Genomic DNA, 25140 nt, shown 5'->3' with positions numbered 1-25140 from the left:
AAGGTCATGTTAAAGTTTCCAAGACCGTTTTGATCTGACCTTCATAAAACAGTAAGAAAAAGATGGTAATTTTATTGAAATCAACTCTTTGAAGACAAAGACAAAGTATATTTGAAGAACCACACATTCATGAAGTGACAGATTCACCTTGCGGCATTATAATCCCACATCCTCCTTTAGTTGTTGATGAATTGCTCTGTTCTGAGTGACTTTGAAATGAGTTTCTAATCTCTCTCTCTCTCTTTTCAGCACCCACTCTCTCACCTCCATCTGTACGTTGTCCGTTTTTGTCCTGATGGCACTTTTTTCCCCCATTCTCATTAACATGAGTTTCACACCCTTCCCTTTCACTGTGAATTATGTCATTGACTGAATTGTGCAGCACATCCTGGATCTCTGCAGTCTTTACGCAGTCATGGTGCGGCACAAATGCCTGCATTGTCATAGCAGGTAAATCTTGCATTGGCTCAGCCTTGTTGTTTGGGGAATCCCTCCTGCAGCGTCTGTGTGTGTGTGTTCGTTATGCTGTGTCCTTGACTCACCGTCAGTGTCTTGCCTAGTCTTATGTAACCCGTATCAGAGTTGCTTTTAGTGCTTTCCTGTCTCTCTCTCATCTAGCCTTTCTCTTCTTTTCCTGCATGCCTAATGCTGCCTCGTAACTCCAGAATCCCTGATGAAATACTGGCCAGTGCTGACAAGCTGTCCAGTGTGTTTTTGCCTGGGTAATCACTGACAGTCTGAGAGGAAAGCAGTGAGGGTAAGATTTCATCATATAGTGGAGAGTCCATCACTTGACATTGCGGTGGTGGTGGATGCTGGAGTTTAGAGTTACTTAATTGCTTTTTCAATGATCTCACACATCCCTTGCAATGGACTGTGGCTCCCTTATTTGTTGACTGGTTCTGTGTACCCTGCTAATTAGAACAAAATTACATATTAGACTAGATGACTACTTGGTCTTAAGGAATCCCTAAAAGACTTGTGCCGTATTCAGCTAACCTGTTTGGACACATTTCCTAAATGACTATTTTAACAATGTCCTTACTATTTTCTGAGCCTTGAATGTGTCAGTTGCATTGCTGTCTATGCAGGGTCAGAAATCTCTCGGATTTCATCAGAAACATCTTAATTTGTGTTTTGAAGATGAACGAAGGTCTTACAGGTTTGGAGCGACATGAGGGTGAGAAATTAATGACAGGATTTTTATTTTTGGGTGAAGCTTTTTTTTTTTTACTCAAATTGCTAAATTTTATAAAGGTAAACAATTACAAGAAACTACATGTAAACATTGAATTGCACAATTTCTTAAGGAATACTGAAATCAAATTTCTTGTAAAACAAACTCCAATACATTTTATTTACTAATTTTGTTTTATTATTATTAATTATTAACTTTTTGTTTTATTAACTTAAAAACAAAAACTTAAATATAATTGTTGGGTTGGGTTACAATCAGTAGAATTAGGGATACCTAATTTAAAAATTCTGGCCTTATACGACTAAACCAATATTTTTTTTATCCATGTTATGGCAGACAACCTAATAAAAATCAGTATTATTTAAAAATAAATAAATAAAAATAATAAACTAAAATCACTTGTTTTAAATGTTACAAGTATATTTAGGCATCACAAAATCATGATATACAGTATATAAAAATAATAAAGATTTGTTAATAGTATGTTTTTAACAATTATCAGTGTTACTGTGGTTAGCTAAAACCATAAATAAACATTTTTATTTTCATTACTTGAAATTGTTATTTCTAAATTTCTAAAACTAACCAAAACGTAACAGAAAAAATATTTAAATATAAAATATATACCAATATATCCCAAATACACCAAAACAGAAAATATATTTAAAAAACTGATTCAAATTATGAAAACTAAATATAATAATGACAAAAACACAACCAAATTTCTAACACTAACTAAAACAAGGACAAATATATTTAAAAACTGCTTAAAAAAGTACTAATACAAAATATAATAATATCTTAATGGTACTAAAAATAATAATATAAAAATAATTTCAAGATTTGTTAATTTTATGTTTCTTTTAAATGTAATCCTTAGCAATTTTAGAAATGATCAGTATTATTGTAATCAACTAAAACTAAAACCATAAATATAACATTTTCATTTTCATTACTTGAAATTAAATAAATGTTAACTGAAATTTATAAAAAAAATCAGCTTTTATCATGTTAAGTGAGTTAAAAGAAATAACTTAATAAAATTACAAAAACACAACCAAATTTCTAAAACTAGTTTGAACGAAGACAGAATATATTTTAAAATATGGATTCAAAATATTCATACAAAATATAATAATATCTTAACAGTATTATTTTATATAAAACAATTTCAAGAATTGTTACTAGTATGTTTCTTTTAAATGTAATCATTTAGCATTTATAAAGTGTTATTGTAGTTAACTAAAATTGAAACCATAAATATAACTTTTTCTTTCATTACCTGAAATTAAATGTTAACTGGAAAAAAAAAAAAAATTCAGCTTTTATCATATTAAGTGGGTTAAAAGATATAAATAAATAAAATAAAAATTACAAAAACACAACCACATTTCTAAAACTAGTTTAAACAAAGACAAATATCTTAACGTTATTATTATTTTTTTTAAATTAAGATTTGTTAATAGTATGTTTCTTTAAAATGTAATCATTTAGCATTTTTAAAGTGTTTTATTGTAGTTAACTAAAATTAAAACCATAAATATAACATTTTGATTTTCATTACTTGAAATGAAATAAATGTTAACTGAAATAAAATAAAATAATTTTTTAAAAATTCAAATTTCAAACTCAAAAAAAAATATATATATATAATTTTTTTTTTACAAGATTTGTTAGTAGTATTTTTCTATTTTAAAATGTTATCTTTAACATTTTTAACCATTAGCAGTGTTATTGTAGTTAACTAAAACTAAAATCATTACTTGAAATGAAATAAATGTTAACTGAAATAAAATATTCAATTCAAATTACTACATTTTATGTCTATGTGATGTTATGAAATTATTTGTTTTTTCATGACAAAGTTTAAACTAAATCTAAAAGCAGCAGAAATGGGGTAAACATTCAAATTTCAATATCTAATATTTTCTGCTATATACAATCTATATCAACTATACTACTATAAATGTATATAGTACTAATATGGTACTTTGTTGTGCATCCCTTATTCAGAGCCAAAGTCCCAAAGGTTATGATTGGCTAACCTCTTTGCTTTATAAACATCTGTGTGTTTGTTGCAGTCAGGCAGCATGACTGTAGTTAAACTTGTGTGCCCTCAGCACAGCTGGGTAAAGTGATAGAGCTTCTGCACAAGCCCTCCCTCCATGGCCACCTGCCCTTGCCGCGTTTAGCAGGAAGATGACTGAATGCACAGGTAGACATGAAGAATTGGCTTGGCAAAGCGATCGCGATGTCATTGCCTGAGGTTAGAGAATGGTCGAGCATGACCGGTGAACTCAAACAGACTGGTCACGCAGGCCACAGTCTGAGAGAATGCTTTTACCCTTAAACACCTAATCTTTCCTTTTCCCCTCTCATTTTATGGCCACTTAGATTTATCACAGAGAACGATTAAGATTTTTGTAGGATAATCCAGACACGGGCACACACCGGCGTGAAGGTGATCTGGATGTCCATCAGTGGCAAAGCAGCTGGACAGAGGAGAAGTGTGTTGAGCAGAGATAGACTCAAGAAAGAAAAATTAGGCCTCTGTTCAATAATGGCTTTAAATATCGACCAGTGCGCACCATCAACAAGAGACCTGAGAGGAAGATAAGCTGCTTTAAATGACTGATAATCCCTAGTGTACGTGCTCTCTGATGAGGCAGTGAGGCCGCCTTCTACGTCTAGTTTACAATCAACAAAGACTGACCTAAAAGCTTTAAATCGGGTATACATAACAGAGAATTTATTGTATAATACTTTTTTTTTTTTTTTTTTTTTTTGTGAGTGTATGATTTTGAGATCCATCTTTTCACACTGAGGACAACTGAGGGACTCAAATGCAACTATTACAGAAGGTTCAAACGCTCAATGATGCTCCAGAAGGATACACAATGCATTAAGAGCCGGGGGTGAAAACTTTTGAACAGAATGGAGATGTACATTTTTTTTTATTTCGCCTAAATATCTAATTTCTTTCATTTAGTACTGCCCTTCAGAAGCTACAAAAGATACATGTTTTCCAGAAGACAAAATACAGGACAAATTACATTTACCCTGTTCTTTAAATTTCAAAAGTTTTCACCACCTCCCCCCCCCCCCAGCTCTTAATGCATTGTGTTTCTTTCTGAAGCCAAATGACTGTTTGAACCTTCTGTAATAGTTGCATATGAGTCCTTAAGTTGTCCTCAGTGTGAAAAGAGGGATCTCAAAATCATAAGTCATTGTTTGAAAGGGTTCAAATAGACAAAACTGCTGAAAAACCAAAGAATTTGTGGTACACTCTTTAAAATAAAGGTGCTTCACGGTGCCATAGAAGAACCTTTTGGACTAAATGTTTCCATAAAGAACCTTTCTGTTTCACAAAAGGTTCTTTGTGGTGAAAGAAGGTTCTTCAGATTATAAAAAGGTATGAAAGAGATGGTTCTTTAAAGAACCTTTGACTAAATGGCTCTTTGTGGAACCAAAAATGCTTCCTCTATGGCATCGCTTGAAGCACCTTTATTTTTAAGAGTGTACCTAAAGGATTTTTCTGAAAAACAGTTCAGGACAAACATAGGACTCATGAACCTCTATCACTGAACAAAAAACACACAGCTGTGGATCATTTAGTTAACAACACAGTATTAAGGATAAAGTGTATGTAAACTTTTGAACAGGGTCATTTTTATAAATTCAACTATTATTTTCTTTTGTGGACAATATTTAAACCTCTTTTATGTGAAATATCATTCAACATGCATTTTGTATGATCTCTTATTTTGGTAAAATCATTACCATTTTGAAGATTCTGCAAGGTGTTTGTAAACTTTTGACTTCAACTAAAATTACTTTGATTTCTAATTTAGTTTTTAGTTTCTTTTGTGGTTTAATTTGTTTTAAGCCCTCTTTCCTAATTAATATTCATAATACTCATGAGGTTAAACACTACCATTGAATGATGTCAAAATCAGCGAGAACAGCTTTACTATTTCAAAACATTTTCCAGCATCGCTGATGGCTACCAAGAGTCATTTTGCTCTGCTGTGAGTGCAGTATATTCTTGTTTTGTTCTGGTTGTTGCTAGTTCCCTTGTTGAAGGTTATGGGTGATGTTTGTCTGAAGAAGTTAATCTGCATGATTCACCACCCTCAATGGCTGAAGGATGCTTTGTGAGAGAAGCACATCGACCTTCACGGATCACAAAAGGTCACACCGCAGTGGCGTGAATTACTAAGGTCAAATTAATCGTTCGACTTTGTATTGTCAGGCATTCAAATCCCTAGTGACATCTCTCCAGCATCTTCACACAGATGTTCGACCTCTAGCTGCTGAAGTGTTTTTCCAGCACATGCTGTTAGTCGCTCCCCTTGGGGTCAACTGCTTAATTACCCCTCCTGATCCCCTACCTAATTATCTGTTTTCATCTAATTTAAAGTCTCTATTTAAGTAGAATCTCAATCGATTACCTATTTCCAACACAAAATGTTAGCTAGCCAAGGGCAAACCTTGAGGCGGCCCATCACACTATCATAGTTTTCTCAACTATCTCGCAGTGATGTATTGCTGTAAAGTTGCATCAGAGCTGTCAGAGCTCACTTGTAGGTTTTGAGACGTTCAGGTCAGGGTGTTCGATGTGGGACGTTAGTGCCTGTTCCAGATGTTTCCTCATATTCCCACCAAAACATTTCACAAATACGACACATGCATGTTAAAAAATGCTATTTCTTCATAAACTACTCTGCTAATTAACCCACAAGGTTGCTAATTAATATTCAGTGAGCTCCGAATGGATGTTAATGTTGATAGACTGGTCACACTTGGCAGAAAATAAGCGCATGCTATGGGTACGCATGCATGAAATCCATTGCAAAGTAGTGTGCGTATCACTGTATTGCATGAATATTCATTGAGTAAATCAGCTCAGAGCAGTTTTGTCAGTCAAAAAGACACAGAATGAGAAGGTTAATTAGGACTCATACTGCTAATCATGGATAAAATGTGTATGAGAGCGAGAAAGAACTGCTTAATGTAAATAGAACCGTCACACTTGACAGAAAATACGTTGATCGCATGCATACTAAGCATACTAGTATTACAGAATTGTATAAATATTCATGAAGTGCATCAGGTTTAAGTAGTTGTGATTATGTCACTCAAAAAGAAAATAAGAACCGTATTGAATATTCACATGAAGAGGCGGAGTTATGACTTCTGTAGGTTATTAATAGTGTATGTGTGAACTAAACATGGCTATTTCTGAACGTTATCAGCTTTGTGAATTATTCAGCAGTTCTGGACATCTGTTCTTCAGCATGCTTTAATTTGAGTGTTCTCAAAACCCAGAAACCTACTGCAGCCACCACAGATAGCATCCACGCTTTGGCAGAGACATAGGAACGATCCTTTCCAGCACATTAAAAATCACATCAGGCTGTTTTCCTAAATATGACATGGTTCTAAATGCCATTTAAAAGCCTAAAAGTGAAACTTTCCTCAAATTTAATTATTTTTTTCTGAAAAGTTTACTGATTAGACCTGAAGAGTTATTGCAACAAATGTGAATCTAACAATGCAAATTTCTGTCAGTGTTGACTTCTGTTCAGGAAGTTTATTTTCTGGCATGGTTCAGCTCACAAACTCTGCCAGGCTAGACTTGGGTCATGAATATTAATTAAGTTTTGTGACAATCATTGTAAATTATTTGCAAAAAGCAGATGTTGGTATAGGTGAACTCTAACCTTTGTGGGATTGTGTATGTGTGTGTGACCCTGGACCACAAAACCAGCCATAATGGTAAATTGAGATTTATGCATCATATATATATCATGTATGGTTTGTTATGATAGGACAATATTTGGTCAAGATACAACTATTTGAAAATCTGGTATTTGAGGGTGCTAAAAAATCTAAGAATTGAGGAAATCGCCTTTAAAGCTTCCAAATGAAGTTCTTAGCTATGCATATTACTAATCAAAAATTAAGTTTTTATATATTTACTGTAGGAAATTTATAGAACATGATCTTTACTTGATATTCTTATGATTTTGGCATGAAAGAAAAATCATCATTTTGACCCTTACAATGTATTTTTGTCTATTGCTACAAATATACCCGTGCTACTTAAAGGCTGTATCAGCGATTCTAGGCTGAAACATAAAGTGTCACATTCAGCTGACCTTTCTTCACAATCCGCTCGCTGCCTGCCCCATAAATCGGCTGTAAAAAAAAAAAAACACGTCTCTGTGGTCAGCCTAGGGTCCGAGATATGCCAAAAAAACAATCGGTGCTACCAACCATTCCACAGAAAAACAAACAGTGTACCAACCAATCACTGTCAGGGGGTTGGTGTTGTGGACTTTCGTACTGGTGCAGGGATGTGAGGGAGGCGGAGCGAAAGTCCACAACACCAACCCCCTGATGGTGATTGGTTGGAACACTGTTTGTTTTTTGGTGGAAAGGTTGGTAGCACAGATTGTTTTTTTGACATGTCTCGGACCCTAGGCTGACCACAGAGATGTGTTTTTTTTTTACAGCCGATTTATGGGGCAGGCAGCGAGCGGATCGTGAAGAAAGGTCAGCTGAATGTGACACTTTATGTTTCAGCCTAGAATCGCTGATACAGCCTTTAAGTAGCACGGGTATATTTGTAGCAATAGACAAAAATACATTGTAAGGGTCAAAATGATGATTTTTCTTTAAAGTATAAAGAAGTATAAAAATGCATGCATTTTTTTTCAGTTTTCTTGCATCTTGGATTGACTGTTTAAGGCAGCACATAATCAAGGATTCATATCATACCGGAGACATGTGCATCTGGAAATAAATATGCATGATCATGCATGCAAAATGAATTTGTGTATAAATAAACACTCATGGGATTCTGCAAAACTTCAACATGGCCTTGAATGGCTTTGAGGGTGCAGCTGATGGGCAGAGCCCAGAAAAATTACAGAGCTTGGACAAGCATCTGTCATAGGGCCCTTGGCCTTCATCCAGGCTTGAACAGAACATGAGAAAGGGCTCATCAGGCTACAGACCTCGGGAACAGGGCCACTGTGAGAGAAGCGGAAGAGATGGTTTATTTGGATGGGCCTCCTTATTAGTTGTCATTCTCTTTAAAGGATCCTCTGGCCTGATTTTTATTCACTTTTTTGGCTGAGATTGAAGTGGCTCATGAAGCAGTAGAAAGCTAAAACCTGTGTTATTGGTCTGACATCTTGATGTGGGTTGAGTGTACACACACAAAGGTTAAGGCACACTTCCGTCTTTGAGGTGCTATGTTAGTAATTGAAATGTTTGATCTGTAGAGATCCAAGAAGAAAAGGCTGTGCTCTATATCTTGTGTTTTGAAGTGTGACCGTTTCATTCTGAATGCCACTAGTGGAGAACAAGACGTTCTGGAGCATGAAGGGTTATAGCTTGCACATCAGTGTGGATGAAGAGTGATGACATATTTTAAAAACTATTTTAGGGTGTTCTGGGTGTTTGCTAGTGGTTGGCAATATGATTAACTGGTAGAAATTTGTCAGTCATTACAGATTTTCAACTATTGTCTTTCATCACTCACGTATGGAAGCCCGTTTCCGCCACTGAATAAAAAATAACGGTTATTCCAAATTTGTATCACACAATTCTGACTTTTTTTTTTCTTGGAATTGCATGACACAAACTCACAATTGTGATATATGAACTCGCAATTGCAAATTATAAAGCCGGAACTGCTAAACTCGAAATTGCTAATTCTGACTTTATAACTCACAAGTGCGAGTTTATATCACGCAGTAGAGAAAAAGGCAGAAGTTTATATCTTGCAATTCTGACTTTTTTTTAGTGGTGGGCCGTTATCGGCGTTAACGTGCTGCGTTAACGTGAGACTTTTATCGGGCGATAAAAAAAATATCGCCGTTAATCTATTCTCAAAATTGGGTTGGGAGCTGGGTCTAAACTACGCAAGCTATGATGACTTTCACCTTGATAGTTTAACGCGGATGTATACCAAAGACTATAGGATATGGTCGCGCGTTTATGTCTCCTCCGCCAAAACACAGACGGGATCACGTCGTCCTCCATTCATAAAAACCGAATCTACTATAGCGCGAAATGCCACGTAAATTCGTCGTTTTTTGGATTCATAAATCAAATATGGTCTGTCACTTAATTCAAATCGCGATATGGACTAGTGTATGTGAAAACTGAAATGCAAAAAGACCGTTTTAATATGAATCCGGTATGTTCGGCTTGCCTAGCTGTATGCATGAAATTCATACTATGAATGGTGGAGACGCGCTTTTACTACACGCATACTGAAACACACGTGACGCTCCCGGTAATTTTTGGCATTTGCATCTCACATGAACAGATAAACTCAATCTCCCAAACTGCTGTGAGTGTCACTTATACCGTTTCATTTGAGAAAACTCGCATCATGTCATACTGTATACACAGAAACTTTACGGCAACCTGTCAAAATAAAAGTACGGCGTAACATGTTTAGTCATTATTTGGGTAGCACACATATTCTGAATGCCTTCAGCAGAATTCAAATTAGCCATTTTAATCTAGATTAATCTAGATTAATTCCAAGATTTAATCTAGATTAATCTAGATTAAAAAAATTAATCTATGCCCACCCCTACTTTTTTTTCTCAATTTTATGATACAAACTCGCAATTGTGACTTATAAAGTCAGAATTGCGAGATATAAACTTTTTCTCAACTGCGTGATATAAACTCGCACTTGTGAGTTATAAAGTCATAATTGTGAGATATAAACTTGCAATTGCAAGAAATAATGGCAGAAAAATAGTAAATAATGTCAGAACTCACAATTCTGACTTTTTATCTTAAATGCAAGTTTCTATCTCGCAATTCTGACTTTGTTTTCTTGCAAATGGGAATTTAAATTATATATGTTGCAATTCTGACTTTTTTTTCTCACAATTCTGGCTTTTTCTCAGTTATAAAGTTATAAAGTCAAGATTTGAGGGGAAAGAAAGGACTGATATGTTCTCAGAATTGCAAGTTTATGTCTCACAATTGTTATGTATTGTTATGTAATTGTTATGCATGTTATAAAGTCAGAATTGCGACTTTAAACTTGCAATTCTGAGAAAAGTTACAATTGCGGGATATAAATCCGCAATTCTAAAAAAAAAAAAAAAAAAAAAAAAGTCAGAATTGTACATTTATATCTCAGTTCTGAGAAAAAAGTCAGAATTGCAAGATGTAAACTCGCAACTGCGAGAAAAGTCATAATTACTGTTTATTTTAAAAAAAAATTACACAGTTGAGGACCTAACCCATACTTAATCTTTGATAAAAAGAAATACATATTTAGTTTAGTCATTGCTGTAGTTTTTGACAACATTGATTAAATTTTTATGGTCTCAGATTTTGATCTAATAAAGACCTTATTTACAGCAAAATAACTCTATTGTGATATACATCTCGTTATAAAATTAAATACAATTACTCTAATATTGTGATTATAAGATTTTGGACATATCGCCCACCCCTAGTGTTTGCTGGTCAGAAAGCCCACTCCCTAGAATCTATGAACATCTTATCCCAAATTATGGTTTGGGTGACTTGTTCAGTGTGAATCTGCTGGATTTTTTTGCTTGTTGTATCAGAGCACATCTCTTATCAACAACCCTTATGATTTGGGGTATCATTTACATCACAGGACAACCTACATGGCATATTTTAATACTAAACTATTTGTTCTGAAGATGGTGAATTTATAAACTACAAAAATATATTTTTCTGCAGTTCTGCACCCAGATGTATAATTAAATTGTTATAATTAAATTGTTGCGTTTTATTTAATGCTGCTTTTTTACAAATGGCATGTCAGTGTTTGTCTTGTGCACAAAATGAATGTGCTGTGCATTTTGTACAACTGAATTTGCATAGTAGTGTGCTTGGTGTACTGTTTAATTTTCAGTGGTAACCAGAAAGCTGCTGGTTTGATCCCTGAAAGGAGCTTGCAAACTCATAATACTGAGAAATATTGTTACAGTTTTAAATCTGGTTTCTATTTAAATATATTTTCAAATTAAATTTATTCCTGTGAAGGCAAAGCAAAATTTTCAGCAGCCATTACTCCAGTGTCACGCAATCCTTCAGAAATCATTGTAATTTGCTGCACAAGAAACATTTCTTAATATTACCAATGTTAAAACAGTTGTACTTACTAACATTTTTGGGAGAAACTGATGCTTGTTTCAGTGTTCTTTGATGAATAAAAAGTTGAAACGATCAGTCTTTAACGTCTTTACATTCACTTTTGATCAACGTAATGTCTTCTTACTGAATAAAATGCATAATATCTGTCATAATCTAATCTTCGCTGATGTTTACAGCACATTTTTTTAATTCATGATTGATTTTGGACTTTGTTGATATCACATGAATTCATGGAAACAATACTTTCATATTGTCAGGAAGAGGCCATTCCCATTTGTCTTTTTTTCCTTCCTAGCTTAGCACTTAACGTTTGTGACTTCTGAGGCTTTTTAATTCCTGATCCTATCTGTTCTCCAATTTCAAGCTGTGAGTTTTCTGATAATATACGGTGCATTAATCACACAAGCACACATCCAGACATCTCGCCTCTGCTTTACCGCACACTCATGCGAATGTTTCCCGACAGCGGATGGCACGGCAGCCACACTGCAGCCTCACTGCAGCGCCGATGCCTGTCAAGTAGACGCATGCAAGTAATCAGAACATAAAACCTACTAAATGACAGCGTGTGGTCTGTGGGCTCTCTGCTGCTGAACGTGACACTCCAGTCCAAGCTGTAACAAATAGGGCTATTATTTAGCTATCAATTCTTTGGAGCTGATGTCAGCTCATTTCAGGATCCTGTGCCATCAGTTTGGACGAGAGACAGGTACTCGTGATCTTGTCAGAACGTCTTACATGGTGCGTGATCACTAATTTAGAGATGACCAATGTGACGCAGAAGCTGTCTTCACTGTCCTGTATCTTATTTGTTTTTGTCCTCACTGATTCATAAGAGACTGGACAAAACATGCCGACACATTTTCATGTACGTGTGTGTGTGTGTGTGTGTGTGTGTGTGTGTGTGTGTGTGTGTGTGTGTGTGTATATATATAATGCATTTTTAGTAACACCTTCACTGTATGATTTCATAAATATATTTGTAACCGTAAGTAATACATTTTAATATTTATCTTTTAGAATGTATTAAAACACATTGCAAACAGCTAATTTCAGATGTAATACGGAATCTGCTAATATCATAATGCATTTTGACTTTGATTACAAATATTTATGGAAAGATATAATGATTTTTTCCATTAAAAAACAATCAGTAATTTCGACTCATACAATGTATTTTTGGCTATTTCTACAAATATACCCGTGCTACTTAAAACTGGTTTTGTGGTTTCTTAAATGTAATATTTATTTATGGTTTATTATGCCCTGCAATTCCTGTAAAATCTTTGCATTTTATTAAAAACATTATTTATTTTTTAAGTGTTATGTTCGCCAAGGCTGTATTTATTGTATTTATTATTTAATTGAAAGTACATTAAAAAACAGTAAAATTTGTACAATTTTATTTTTAAACTGTTAACAATTTAAAGAGATGTTTTCTATTTTAATGCATTATTTATTTAATTTTTTTAATGGCAAGTCTCCATTTTCAGCAGCCATTGCTTCCATCTTCAGTGGGGTTTTTTTTGTTTGTTTGTTTGTTATTTATTTTTATTTTATTTTTGCTGTTGGCCAGGTCTATTATTGGTGCCAATATTAAGCTTTTTTATAGTTATTGGTAGTGGTCATTTTAAAAATCGATTTGCAGATAAAATAATTTAAAAGCATTTAAAGAGTTTTTTGACAACATTTTTGTCAGAGCCCTTTTTTTTTTCTTAATTTTAACATTCAGTTTTATTTTTAGACCAGACATATCGGTTCAAAATATCGGTTATCGGTCTACTTGATTTGTAATCGGTTTTGGCATCGGCCAATCGGTCGATCACTAATCCTATCTGTATGTATTTAGGTCTCAAGTGAAAGCAAGCAGCTGAGACAGTAAACACATGCTTAACAGTATATTGGATCTGGGCAGCTCTTAAAGTGATTAAAGTGATTCCACCACTGACTAAAAAAGAAAAAAATTATTGTGACTTTTTGATGGTTATCGGTAGTGGTCGTTTTCAAAACCGATTTGCAAATAAAATAATTTAAAAGCATGTAAAGAGTTTTTGTCAGAGCCCTTTTTATTCTTAATTTTGACATTAATTTTCATATTTACTCCAGACATATCGGTTATTGGTCTGCTTGATTTGTAATTATCGGTATTGGCATCGGCCAATCGGTTGAACACTATTATATATTTATATCTATCTATCTATATCTATCTATAGATAGATAGATAGATAGAGATATGGATATAGATATGGATATAGATAGAGAGAGAGAGAGAGAGAGACACACACACACACAACAGTAGCATATATATAAGCCTTTCTTTTCTGCTGACTGGAGTACAGTCATGTTTTTGTCTTTATTTTATGCAAGTGCTTAATCCTCACTGCTGAATGTTTGGCTGTGTTCCCCTGGAGGGCCTGGTCATTTATTTCACGGCTCTCAGGAAAATTGTAAATGAAATGTTGAGTTGTCGTAAATGGGTTTCTTTATATAATTGAGATTTGCAGAAAGTGGCACACAAGGTTTCAAAGCTCATTTAACTTTTTTATATACCATGAGAGAGTTTGTGTGAGGTGCTGAGCACTGTGATATGCATACTAATGATAAAAAGCTTTAAAGTTTCCCTTTCTTATTTTCTTGGGTAATATTATAGAGAGATCACATTGTCTGTATATAAAACATTTTTTTTATCTTTCTTTGTCTCTCTTACAGATTTGGACCTTCGGTATTTCTGGTGCTGGAGTTCTTTTGAGGACTATCTGATGTTCTGCTTTGCCTTCACACTACTGTGTGCTTTCATAACTTTCCTCTTTCTGGACTGGGTCCTATTTGTGGAGGCCCTGGGCTCTTTGGCTGTGATGTTTGAAGCCATGTTGGGACTGCCTCAGCTGCTGCAGAACTACAACAACCACTCCACAAGAGGCATGAGGTAAACAAGACCCAAGCTGTTATTGATCTTTCATTAAAATGTTTAATTTAGGCCTTACATTACATTAAAACGTTACATTCAAAACCTACCAAGTGGAAAATGCATTCCCAGAATTCGTTGTAACAGGCATACGTACATACACATACATAAGAGGGATTATACAAAATGCATGTTGTTTTTTATTTAGTACTGACCTAAAGAAGATATTTTACATGTTTACATATAGTCCACAAAAGAAAATAATAGTTGAATTCATAAAAATGACCAAGTTCAAAAGTTTACATATGATTGATTCTTAATACTATGTTGTTACCTGAATGATCCAAAGCTCTGATTTTTTTTTTCTTGTGACAATTGTTAATTATTTGTCCTGAACAGTTAATCTGCTCGCTGTTCTTTAGAAAGTCTTTCAGGCCCCACAAATCTGTTTTTTCAGCATTTTTGTGTATTTGAACCCTTTCATACAATGACTGTATGATTTTGAGATCTATCTTTTCACACTGAGGACAACTGAGGGACTCAAATGCAACTATTACAAAAGGTTCAAACACTCACTGATGCTTAAGAAGTAAAAACCATGCATTAAGAGCCGGGAGGTGAAAACATTTGAACAGAATGAAAACATATACATTTTTCTTATTTTGCCTAAATATCTCATGAACAACTATCTAAACTAAAAAAAACAGCTGTGGATTATTCAGATAACAACACAGTATTAAGAATCAAGTGTATGTAAACTTTTAAACAGGGTCATATCTTATTCAAGTAAGTACTAAAGAAAAAATAACATGCATTTTGTATGATCCCTATTATTTTGGCAAAATTACTAACATTTTGCAGATTCTGCAAGGTGTATGTAAACTTTTGACTTCAAGTGTATATAATTTATCAGCTAATATTAGATTTGGGTTAGTTCACTTCATAGAAGTGAAGTAAAACAATCACTACAACTGTCCATGTGTGTTATTTTCCATGTAGCATTCAAAATATACAGCCTATGTGTCACAGTTTATGAGTCACAACCCTTGTGGCAGTTTTTGTTCATTGTTGCCATAAAGTGTGTCGCCTGTGCCATTACAGGTTGAAGGTGAGAAGGTTAAATTCACACAGTGTAATTGTTTGCAGGACATGCCTCACCTGAGACATCACTCATTAAAAGCACATAATGATGATAATTAATATTAGACAGCTAATGAGCTTGTTAATTGATGTTATAGCCCACTCTTCTCAAATCCAAAGACGCCTTGGTGAAACAAAGTTGACCTTACTGGTACTTTTTGAAGAAAAAAAAACCCAAGAATGAGCACCAGAGAGAATTTAGAGTAAAGCTAATATCTTTAGCCTCAGGCTTCAGTCAGCATAATAATCACAGCTCGATATCAGTTCCACTTCAGCTGAAGCCAGCTCTTTTCCTTCTTTTTATTTTAAAAAAAGGGGGGGAAAGCTCTTCATCTCATGGTCTGCTCTACAGAACTCAGTGTGACACACGCTCCAGGCTCGCCTTTATGAGCCAAATTAAACATTGTGAGCACAGTTTAGGCTGAGAAAGGAAAATGGAAGCTAATGTAAATGGCGTTCCTCTGGAAATCCATCTTTTTATGAACACAATGAATGCGTCACTGCCATAGCGTGTAGTGTGTAATGCCTTTGCCCTTGATGTGATTTTAGAGTGTCTGCAGGCGTCGATGGCCCTCGACCGATCACTGCACTGACGTCTCTGTTTCTTTACGTATACGAGTAAATTTATTATTGGCGAAGCCTATGGAGACATGGTTCAGAATGTGTATTTAAAGCCATTCTTCAACATCTATGAGTGGAATATATCTGTCACCAAGATAGCACTGCAGTGTTTGTTTGTATACAGTATATTGTGTACATATATCTGCGTGTAAATATGTGGTGAACCTTTAAACCTGACAAGGCTATGCACAAACTTGTTGGGATTTTGTTGGGAAAATTATTAAATGTGCAGTGACTACTGCAAGAATATTAAAAAAATAATTCACTCAGAAATAAAAAAAACTATTAACATTTACTCATCCAGTAAAAATGCATCATGTCAGGGTTGGCATATTGCATTTGAGATTTGAGAGCTTCTGCAGATAATGAATAATTGAGAAATTTCGATGTGTTCCTCATACAAAATTATTGTTTGACTACAGAAAACTCAAAATCTAATGAACAGATTTTTTCTGTTTTCCATTCCAGAACCCAGTGAGCTGCTTATGTTGATTATATGTAGACAGTATCAAAAAGTATTTATAAATTATAATTATAAATTATAAAAGTTACAGTCAAACCAAAATGTATTTAGACACCTTCAACATTTCTCACATTATTGCAGTTTATTTGCTGTAGTTAAGAAAATGGCAATAAAATATGACAAGTACTATGACAAGAGTCAGATGCCAGAACAAATTCATCTTAATAATGTCAGATAACTTCAGACTGTTAGTATGACAATATTTACAACTATTACCAAGCAATGCTTAATTTTGTTCAGTCTGTGGTGTAAAAAGGTCGCATTAACGATTAAAGAAAAAACACTTAAAGGAGTAGTTCACTTTTAGAACAAAAATTTACAAATGTACTCACCCCCTTGTCATCCAAGATGTTCATGTCTTTCTTTCTTCAGTCGTAAAGAAATGATGTTTTTTGAGGAAAACATTTCAGGATTTCTCTCCATATAATGGACTTCTATGGTGCCCCTGAGTTTGAACTTCCAAAATGCAGTTTAAATACAGCTTTAAAGGGCTCTAAATGATACCAGCCAAGGAAGAAGGGTCTTATCTAGCGAAACGATCGGTTATTATTCGTTTTGCTAGATAAGACCCTCCTTTTCTCGGCTGTGAGCGTTTAGAGCCATTTGAAGCTTTTTTTTTCGAAGTTCAAACTCAGGGGCACCATAGAAGTCCCCTAAATGGAGAGAAATCCTGAAATGTTTTCCTCCAAAAAAAAAACATAATTTCCTTACGACTGAAGAAAGAAAGACAAAAATCAATTGTGGGTTAAGTCTTCATATCAGGAGTGCTATACTGTCAATGTGAAGTGTGGAGAAATTGATCTCTTATGAGGTTGTGTTTCAGTTAGTATGCTACCTTAGAAGGCGGATCACTGTACTTTGGAAAATTTGCCTATATGCTTTCACTGAATAGTAAAGACAAGTGGCGTCATTCTTCAAACATCTGTTCTAGTAAAGAAAACGTCATGGAGGTTTATAACAAAATGATGAAATGGTGACAGAATTGTCACTTTGGGTGAATAGTCCAGTAGGTATTTCCAAAGGAGATAAATGTGAATCTAGCAGTGTTTTATTACATTGCATGTATCAAGGCCCTAAAATGGCTTTTTAAGGGTTACTTTACCCCAAAAAATAAAATTGTCATTAATTTCTCACCCTCATGTCGTTCCAAACCCGTAAGACCTTCATCTTCAGAACGCATATTACGGTATTTTTGATGAAATCCAAGAGCGTTCTAGCCCTCCATAGATAACAACACAATCAATGACGTCAATAAAAGTTGTTGTTGTTTTTCTTTGTGAACAAAAAGTATTCTCGGAGATACATAACATTACGGTTGAACCACTAATGTCACATGGGCTATTTTAATGATGTCCTTACTACCTTTCTGGGCCTTGAAAGTGGTAGTTCCTTGGCTGTCTATTCAGGTCGTTTTCAAAAGGAAAGCGCCTATCCCGATCTACATATGCATCTATGTTTGTGTGAATACTTTCGTGATGTAGCTTCACCCACAGCAAAGGCATCAGGGCTAAAGTGGAGAGAATAAAGACGCAGGTCTTTAGGAAGTTTTGTTCATCCACAGGCATCTTCCCATTCTCTTTATGCTAAATAAGCAGTGAGGACTTGCATCGCTTCTCTTGTTGACCTCCGATTGAAAATTACAACCAAAAGCTGCACAATGTGGTATTGTATCAATATTTTATTTTTAGTCTCTTTAATATTTTGAATTTGGATTGCAGTACTCATTTCAACCGCTAGCTGTCAATATTACATACTGCATCTTTAAGTTCATAACATTAACTTAACTCTTTGTTAATAGTTGTTAATGCTGTTGGTGTTTTACTGTAAATAACAGATGGAAACAGTAGTGTTTTGTACGTATAGGTAATTTTGGGGAATTTTGCCCCCTTTTTTTCCCACTGATCCTTGGTTGTAAAATGTTGTCTTTGTGGGCAGCTCACTAGGTTGTGAAACAGAGCTTGTGTTTGCGTTGCTTTACCCTTGTAGAGAGAGTTTTATGAGGTATCGTGATAGTCTCCACATCAGTACTTCTACCAATGACACATGCAGTGCTGTCTTTAACAAGACCAACTATCCATACCCTCCTACTGTCCTTAATACGGGCCAGTGAAGCCGGGAGGGTCCAACACTGTGCCCTTGAGCCAGACATTTATTGAACCTGAAGGATTTAAATGGTCCCATCTCCCCGAAAGCTCCCATCTCTCGTTGACCTTCTTTCTCCTCAATTGAACTTCTCGTTGATTCTGTGTCCACTTCTGCTGCTGTTTAAAATCATGGTACTCTGGTGGAAACACAGATGTAAGAGCAGGATGAAGTGAGGAACAGCAGGGCAATGTGTGTCTCAGACTGTGACTGACATTAATGGACCGGGTATCAAGCAACACGGTGACTCCCTTCTCCCATGAGGCTTTACCCCATTTTTCAAGCTCTGAAAGGCCCTCAGAATTCTTGACAGCGGCTTTTTTGTGTTCACATTTGTATTTTTACAGAAAATGATTCCTGATCTTTTTCATTTCAGATTTTGGACCCTGAGGGCTCTGTTGACATGTGAGCAAAAGGAGCTCAACCTATTTTATCTAAGGTTGTTTTTTCTCACACTATCGTGTGTGTGTGTGTGTGTGTGTGTGTGTGTGTGTGTGTGTGTGTGTGTCTGACAACCACATTCAGTGTGAATTATATTTCAAATGGCTATCGTCTTTAGCCGTGGTGTGGACTCTTTGATGATGGTTCTAGTTATAGAGACATAACGAACCAGCGTACATGGAATCTCACCCGTAAACCCTTTTTTTCTCCTACAGCATAGTCTCCAACACATAGACTCACACTCATTATCCTTGTCTGATGCCAGCAAAGACTTTAGATACAGGTTGTTGGAGTAAATGGCTGTTCACACCAAGACTGATAATGATAAATATATAAAGTTTAAATAATCATTATAATAATTAGAATCAAATTCAATGACAATAGGGTAGTCCACACCACAACTATAACAATAACCAAGGAATGTATAATGAAACTATTTTTTTCCAGTTTATGAATGATAAGAAAGAACATTGGCAGCCAGAACTTTAAAGGGAATTAAGGGTATTAAGACTTGCATTGCTTAATAGACCATAAACAGGGTTCGTACAAGGTGCTTGAAGTTCTTAAAGTACTTGAATTTGACTTTTTGAAATGTAAAAGGACTGGAAAACCCTTGCAAATAGCAATATTCCTAACGAGGTACTTAAAAAGTGCTTGAATTTTTAATAAAATAAAATGTGTGTGTAATTTTTTTTAATAAGCACATCTTTTCATGCAAAATTCCTGCAATTCAAAAAAACATACCTTTTCCCGCTTATTTCGCTTACAGTTAATGTCATAAAACTAATGAGGAACAGTTGAACCAAATCAATTTGAGTCATTTATGCTGGATCCGCTCCATTCGATTCAAACTCATGACTTTGATCACTCATTTTAAGCAATTCACTAGCATAAGCAAGATTAAATTAAAAGAGCCATTCATTTTCAAATTTCAACATTGCTTGTAGTGATTTTAAAAAGCATGTAATGATGGGTAAAAGTGAGCATTTCGAAACTCTGAATTGGTTAAACCAATGCCTCACAAAATGATTCGCTGTTTCGAAGCGCTCCAATCAGATTGCATATTGCAAATCATTTTTTTATTTAGATCAGGACTTCAAATCGCAAAACAGTACCACAATACCATGAATCATTTGATTTAGATCGGAACTTTGCGTATCGTGAATCATTTTATTCAGATCAGGACTTTGCTTATCTCAAGTCATTTGATTTAGATAGAAATGGGTTTGTGAATAATTTCGCGAATTGAATGATTCAAATGATTCACGATGCGCAAGTTCCGATTTAAATCAAATGTTTCGCAATGTGCGATTTTAAAGTCCCAATCTAAGTCCAATGATTTGCGAATCATTATTCAGATGGGGACTTCAGAGTGTGGATCGCAAATTATTTGCTTCAGATCGGAAGTTCAGAACATGGATCACAAATCATTTGATTCAGATCAGGACTTCGGCACACGTATGATGAATAATTTGTTTCAGATGATGATTTCGGAGTGGTTTAGTCAATCTGTTTATCTGATTCTTTTTTTAAACAGTAGAAAAGATCACACAATTACGTCAGTACAATTATAAAAATAAAAGAAAAAAGACAAATACAAAAAAAAGGTTTTACTATAGTAAAAGTGTAGCATACTTTGTATTGTATTATTTTTGCAGTTTAGTTTTATTAGTATATTTTTATTTATTTTTTTTAGAATTTGAAAGAGAAGACATTATTTGTTAAGTGAGATCTTTGATTGAAGTTCTTGAAAATCAAAAAAGTAGTGCTTGAAAAGTGGTTGAAAGTTCTGGAATTTCATTTTATGTAGTAGAAAATCCTTTCTAACGTAAAATCATTTACGTTATTTAAGAAATCCACATCGTTTTATACATATTTTGGACTATGGGGGATGCCATTATTTCAGTGATGTAAAATGGTTGCACTCGATGAGCTACTGGCTTCTGTTACTGTTGCTATTTTTACCACAACACAACTCAGAAAATAAAATACTGATACAATTATCACTGCTACTAAAAGAGCGAGTGAAATCCGCGCTGAGAAACTCCTTCAGTGGCTGCGGCGTCATGACAAATGATGACGTGTTTACATCCTGTCAGGATGGCATCTAGTATTTCTTGTCTCTGCTGTTTGTAAGAAAGGAGTGCTTCTCTTGTTGCCCTTCAACTGAAAGCTTCAATCAAAAGCCTCAGAATGTGGCATCGTATCAGTATTTTATTTTCCTAGTTTGGCTGATACGAGTTGTGTTCCCCCATAGTCCAAAATATGTATAAAACAATGTGGATTTTTTAAAATAACATAAATCTTTCATGGGTTTTCAACTATATATTTCAGAAAGAGACATCATTTATGTTATATAAAGCCTATATAAAGCCATGCAAGTCTTAATACCTGAGGTTCCCTTTAAGAGGCATTTCCATGCTTTCTTTAATTTAAAGCTACTATATATAGTTTAAGTCTAATTGAATAAGTCCCAAATACTTAGATTGCACAACAAGCATCAGTGTCGTCACTGTCTTTCACCTGCTGTCTCTCACTTCTTCCAGTTCAGATGCCTTCACAGGAGCTCTAAAAAAAAAAAAAGTAAAAAAGTTAAGGAAAAGTTCGAGCCACTCAGCTCTAATGTCAGCTGAAACCAGTTTCTGGGATTTGGGCTCCATGCTAAGTCAAGAGCGTAGTTAGCATCAGGACCCTGCTGTGTTGATGAAGCCGAGTGCACTGTAATCTGTCTCCCTAACAAGCAGAGACACGCAGTCAGATTTTCCCATGAGCTTCGCCATGGGCCTCGGTGCTCACACAGAGTCCTGATCGGCCCTGATTACCCCTGGGAGTTTCACGCTCATAGGAAACGTTTCTCGTATTTATAAAAATAAGGAAGCAGTGGATATAACTTACCTATACAGGGTGTCTGGGGAATGAAAAGTGTCCTCGCTAGCATAGATGTGGTTCTGATTTGTTGTGGCTGCTGTTATGACAACTGGTGGGGGCTATTTGTCTTTCTGTGGTTTGTTTGTGCATGTGATCTACCTTATAGTCGCTTCAAATGGTGCTCAGCAATACACCCAGGTGGCAAAAACTCATTTATCATAGCTAGTGAAGCAAAAGCCATAAAATGGACACAAGCAGAGTGAAAGAAATGCTTTATTAAACTAAAACAAGTCAACAATACTGAGGGATGCTATTTCTTTTGCTTATTTGCTGACAAGAAGGCTACTATGAAAAAGAGTCTTATCTTACATAGTTTTGCTTTGCAGTTTGGGGATTTTTTTTTTTAGATTACCAGTAAATAAACTTTTGCAATATGCAGGTTAGATCTTATGCTTACCATGGCTTAAAACACTAAAACACTAGCACATTAATACAATTTAAAATAACCATTTTCTGTTTTAACATATTTTGAAATGTCATTTATTCCTATGATGTCAAAGCTGAATTTTTAGCAGCCATTACTCTAATCTTTAGTGTCACATGGTCCTTCAGAAATCATTCTAATATGCTCATTTGATTTCAAATAAATAAATAAAATAAAATATAAAATAAAAAATACATTCTGACTTTTTTCTCACAATTATGTCTCGCAGAGATACAATCAGAATTGTGATATATAAAGTCACAACTCTTTTTTTTGTCCGAATTGCATGATATAAAACTAATAAAATATTTTGAAATAAATGTAATTCTGACTTTTTTCTTGCACTTGCGAGTTTGTATCTTGCAATTTTTTCTTTTTTTCTTTTTCTTTTTTGCAATTCTGACTTTTTTTCCCTAGAATTGTCAGAACCATCATTTAAAAACTCACAATTCAGATTTTTCTTGCAGTTCTGAATTGCAAGATACAAACTCACAATTCTGAGAAATAAAGTCAGATTTGCTAGATATAAAGTCACAACGTTTTTTTCCTAGTTTTTCCTAGAATTGTGAGATATAAACTAACAATTGGGAGAAAGTCAGAATTGCGATTATAAACGGCAATTACATTTTTTTTCTGCCAATTGTGAGTTTATATCTCACAATACTGAGAAAAAATTCTGAATTGGAAGAAATAAACTCCCAAGTGTGGAAACGGGCTCCCATAGTTTTAAGCACAGCATTGTTTTTGCTGAAAATAAAATATAAATATATAAAAAATATAGCTGCAAACAGCAATTACCTGGGTTCGAGCACTTTAAGGCATTTAAGCACAGATGAAAAAAGACATTTAGCAAGTTTGTAACCACCTAAATCAATGATTTGAAGCTTTTTTTTGGGAAATCCAGGTATGTTGCTATAGAAATATTATGTTTTTTTAAACGTTTATGATTGTTATAGCGGCAGCTTGTTTAGAATCACCTGTCGCATGTGCTCACCAGGTTTTGTGAAGTTTTGAGTTTTCCTTTAGACTTTGTAGGATTTGGGGTAAATTCGAACATTTCTAAATGACCCCGTTATAGCTTCCCAAAGGGTGAATTTCAACATTTTGTCCAGAGAATTGTACTGCTGTAGTTTTTTCCAGATATGGCGAAAAAACCTAGGACTAATTTGCAAAAGTAGTTTTTTTCTCAATCATTTAACAAACGATTTGATTGACAGTAGTGGTCCTTGAGGCAAAGCTGCTCAGCATAAGGAGATCTATCAAATGATATGAAGATCATGCAATATATGAAAAATCGTGCAATATACAATCATTTATACACTTGAAAAATGCGATATCACCCCCTAGTAGCCACTTTCTTTCAAAATTCTTACAGACCTGTAGGGCCATGGGTCAAACATACCCACAAATTTCGTTATGCTCGGCCTCCATTAACCTTGTCTAATAGGTGCTCAAACTTTATTGGACAATGGCCAAGTTGTTTTGAGATGCGTAAATTTCCTTATAGATGCTTGTAGCAATTTGGACCAAGACTGTGCACAGCGATTTTTATGTTGTTAGGACAAATGGTTGCATAGTTATAGCCATTATTATGTTTTTTCCCTCTTATAGCGCACAGGCTATAGTGGCCAAGCTCCGTGATTTTTTTTATTTCATGTGACCTCAGATTGAGCTCTTACATATGTGTTCTGAGTTTGGCAAAGATATCTCTTTCCGTTCAAAACTTATAGGCATTTTACCAAAAGTGTCCCCGCCCCTTTCAAACGCTTTGCGACGGTCAGTTGATAATTATTGACATTCACTCTCCAGAGAATCTTCCTTTAATTACGATCAAAAAAATCCAAAATACCTGAAAATTTTGGCAGGCTCACGATCGAATCGGAGGATTCCAATGACATAAGACACTTAAGCCTGCAACTGACAGGAGTTATGGGTGATTTTGTACTTTTGATCGCTGTAATGCCCCCGTTAGGCCGATTGGGTTGAGCTTTGGTGACGTTGTCGGTGGTGTGAGTACTACCATCCCTCCAAGTTTCAAGTCTCTACGACTTACTGTGTCGTCTGCACGTTCAGTTTTATGTGGAGATTGCTGATCCTTGGCCATTCTAACAATTACAATACATGCGGGAACCCCTAACAAATTAAAATCTTATTATTATTTCTCCATCAGTGTTGAAAACGGTTTTGCTTCTTAATTTTTTGTGATGAATTGAAAACTGAAAAGAACAGCATACACTCTTAAAAGAAAAATTCACTTTATAGTGCTCTTAAATAGTTTTGGCCATATTCTGTCACTATCCCTTGAAATGATCCCTTTCATAATGGCAAAAGTTTTCTAAAAAGTTTAAAAACCCAATATGGGCTGCTACTAATAAATCAAAGAATTGTCTGATAACTGATGTTGGGAATATATTTTGCATCCCTAATACAATTTATTCATACTGCAGAAGTAATAGTATTCTGTTCTAAACATAGCCATCGACTTTCTGATACCTGAAAGTGATGTTTCAGCACATATTAGCAAGGTATGTCTGGACACATTTCGATTTTTGAGTTGCTATCGCTTAGAGGCACGCAAACATACAGAACTTTATCAGTAGAGTTATTGCCCTCAGAGTTGTTGGCTGTCATGTCTGGGTTAATTA

General features: G+C 34.9%; 1 protein-coding gene across 3 annotated transcripts in view; it reads left to right on the top strand.

The window, feature by feature from the left end:
- Nucleotides 1-25140, top strand: part of LOC141345615 (solute carrier family 66 member 2) — an 84914-nt gene that overhangs the window by 25745 nt on the left and 34029 nt on the right. For all 3 annotated transcript variants that reach the window (XM_073850499.1, XM_073850498.1, XM_073850497.1), the window contains exon 4: nt 14081-14297. In XM_073850499.1, the coding sequence (XP_073706600.1) occupies nt 14081-14297 (217 nt within the window). The remainder of the gene's footprint in view (nt 1-14080; nt 14298-25140) is intronic.

Source organism: Garra rufa, chromosome 11 (assembly GCF_049309525.1).
Source record: "Garra rufa chromosome 11, GarRuf1.0, whole genome shotgun sequence".
In the NCBI taxonomy this organism is placed as follows: Eukaryota; Metazoa; Chordata; class Actinopteri; order Cypriniformes; family Cyprinidae; genus Garra; species Garra rufa.
Note: the sequence above shows the minus strand (reverse complement) of the source record. Positions and strands in the feature narration are given on the sequence as shown.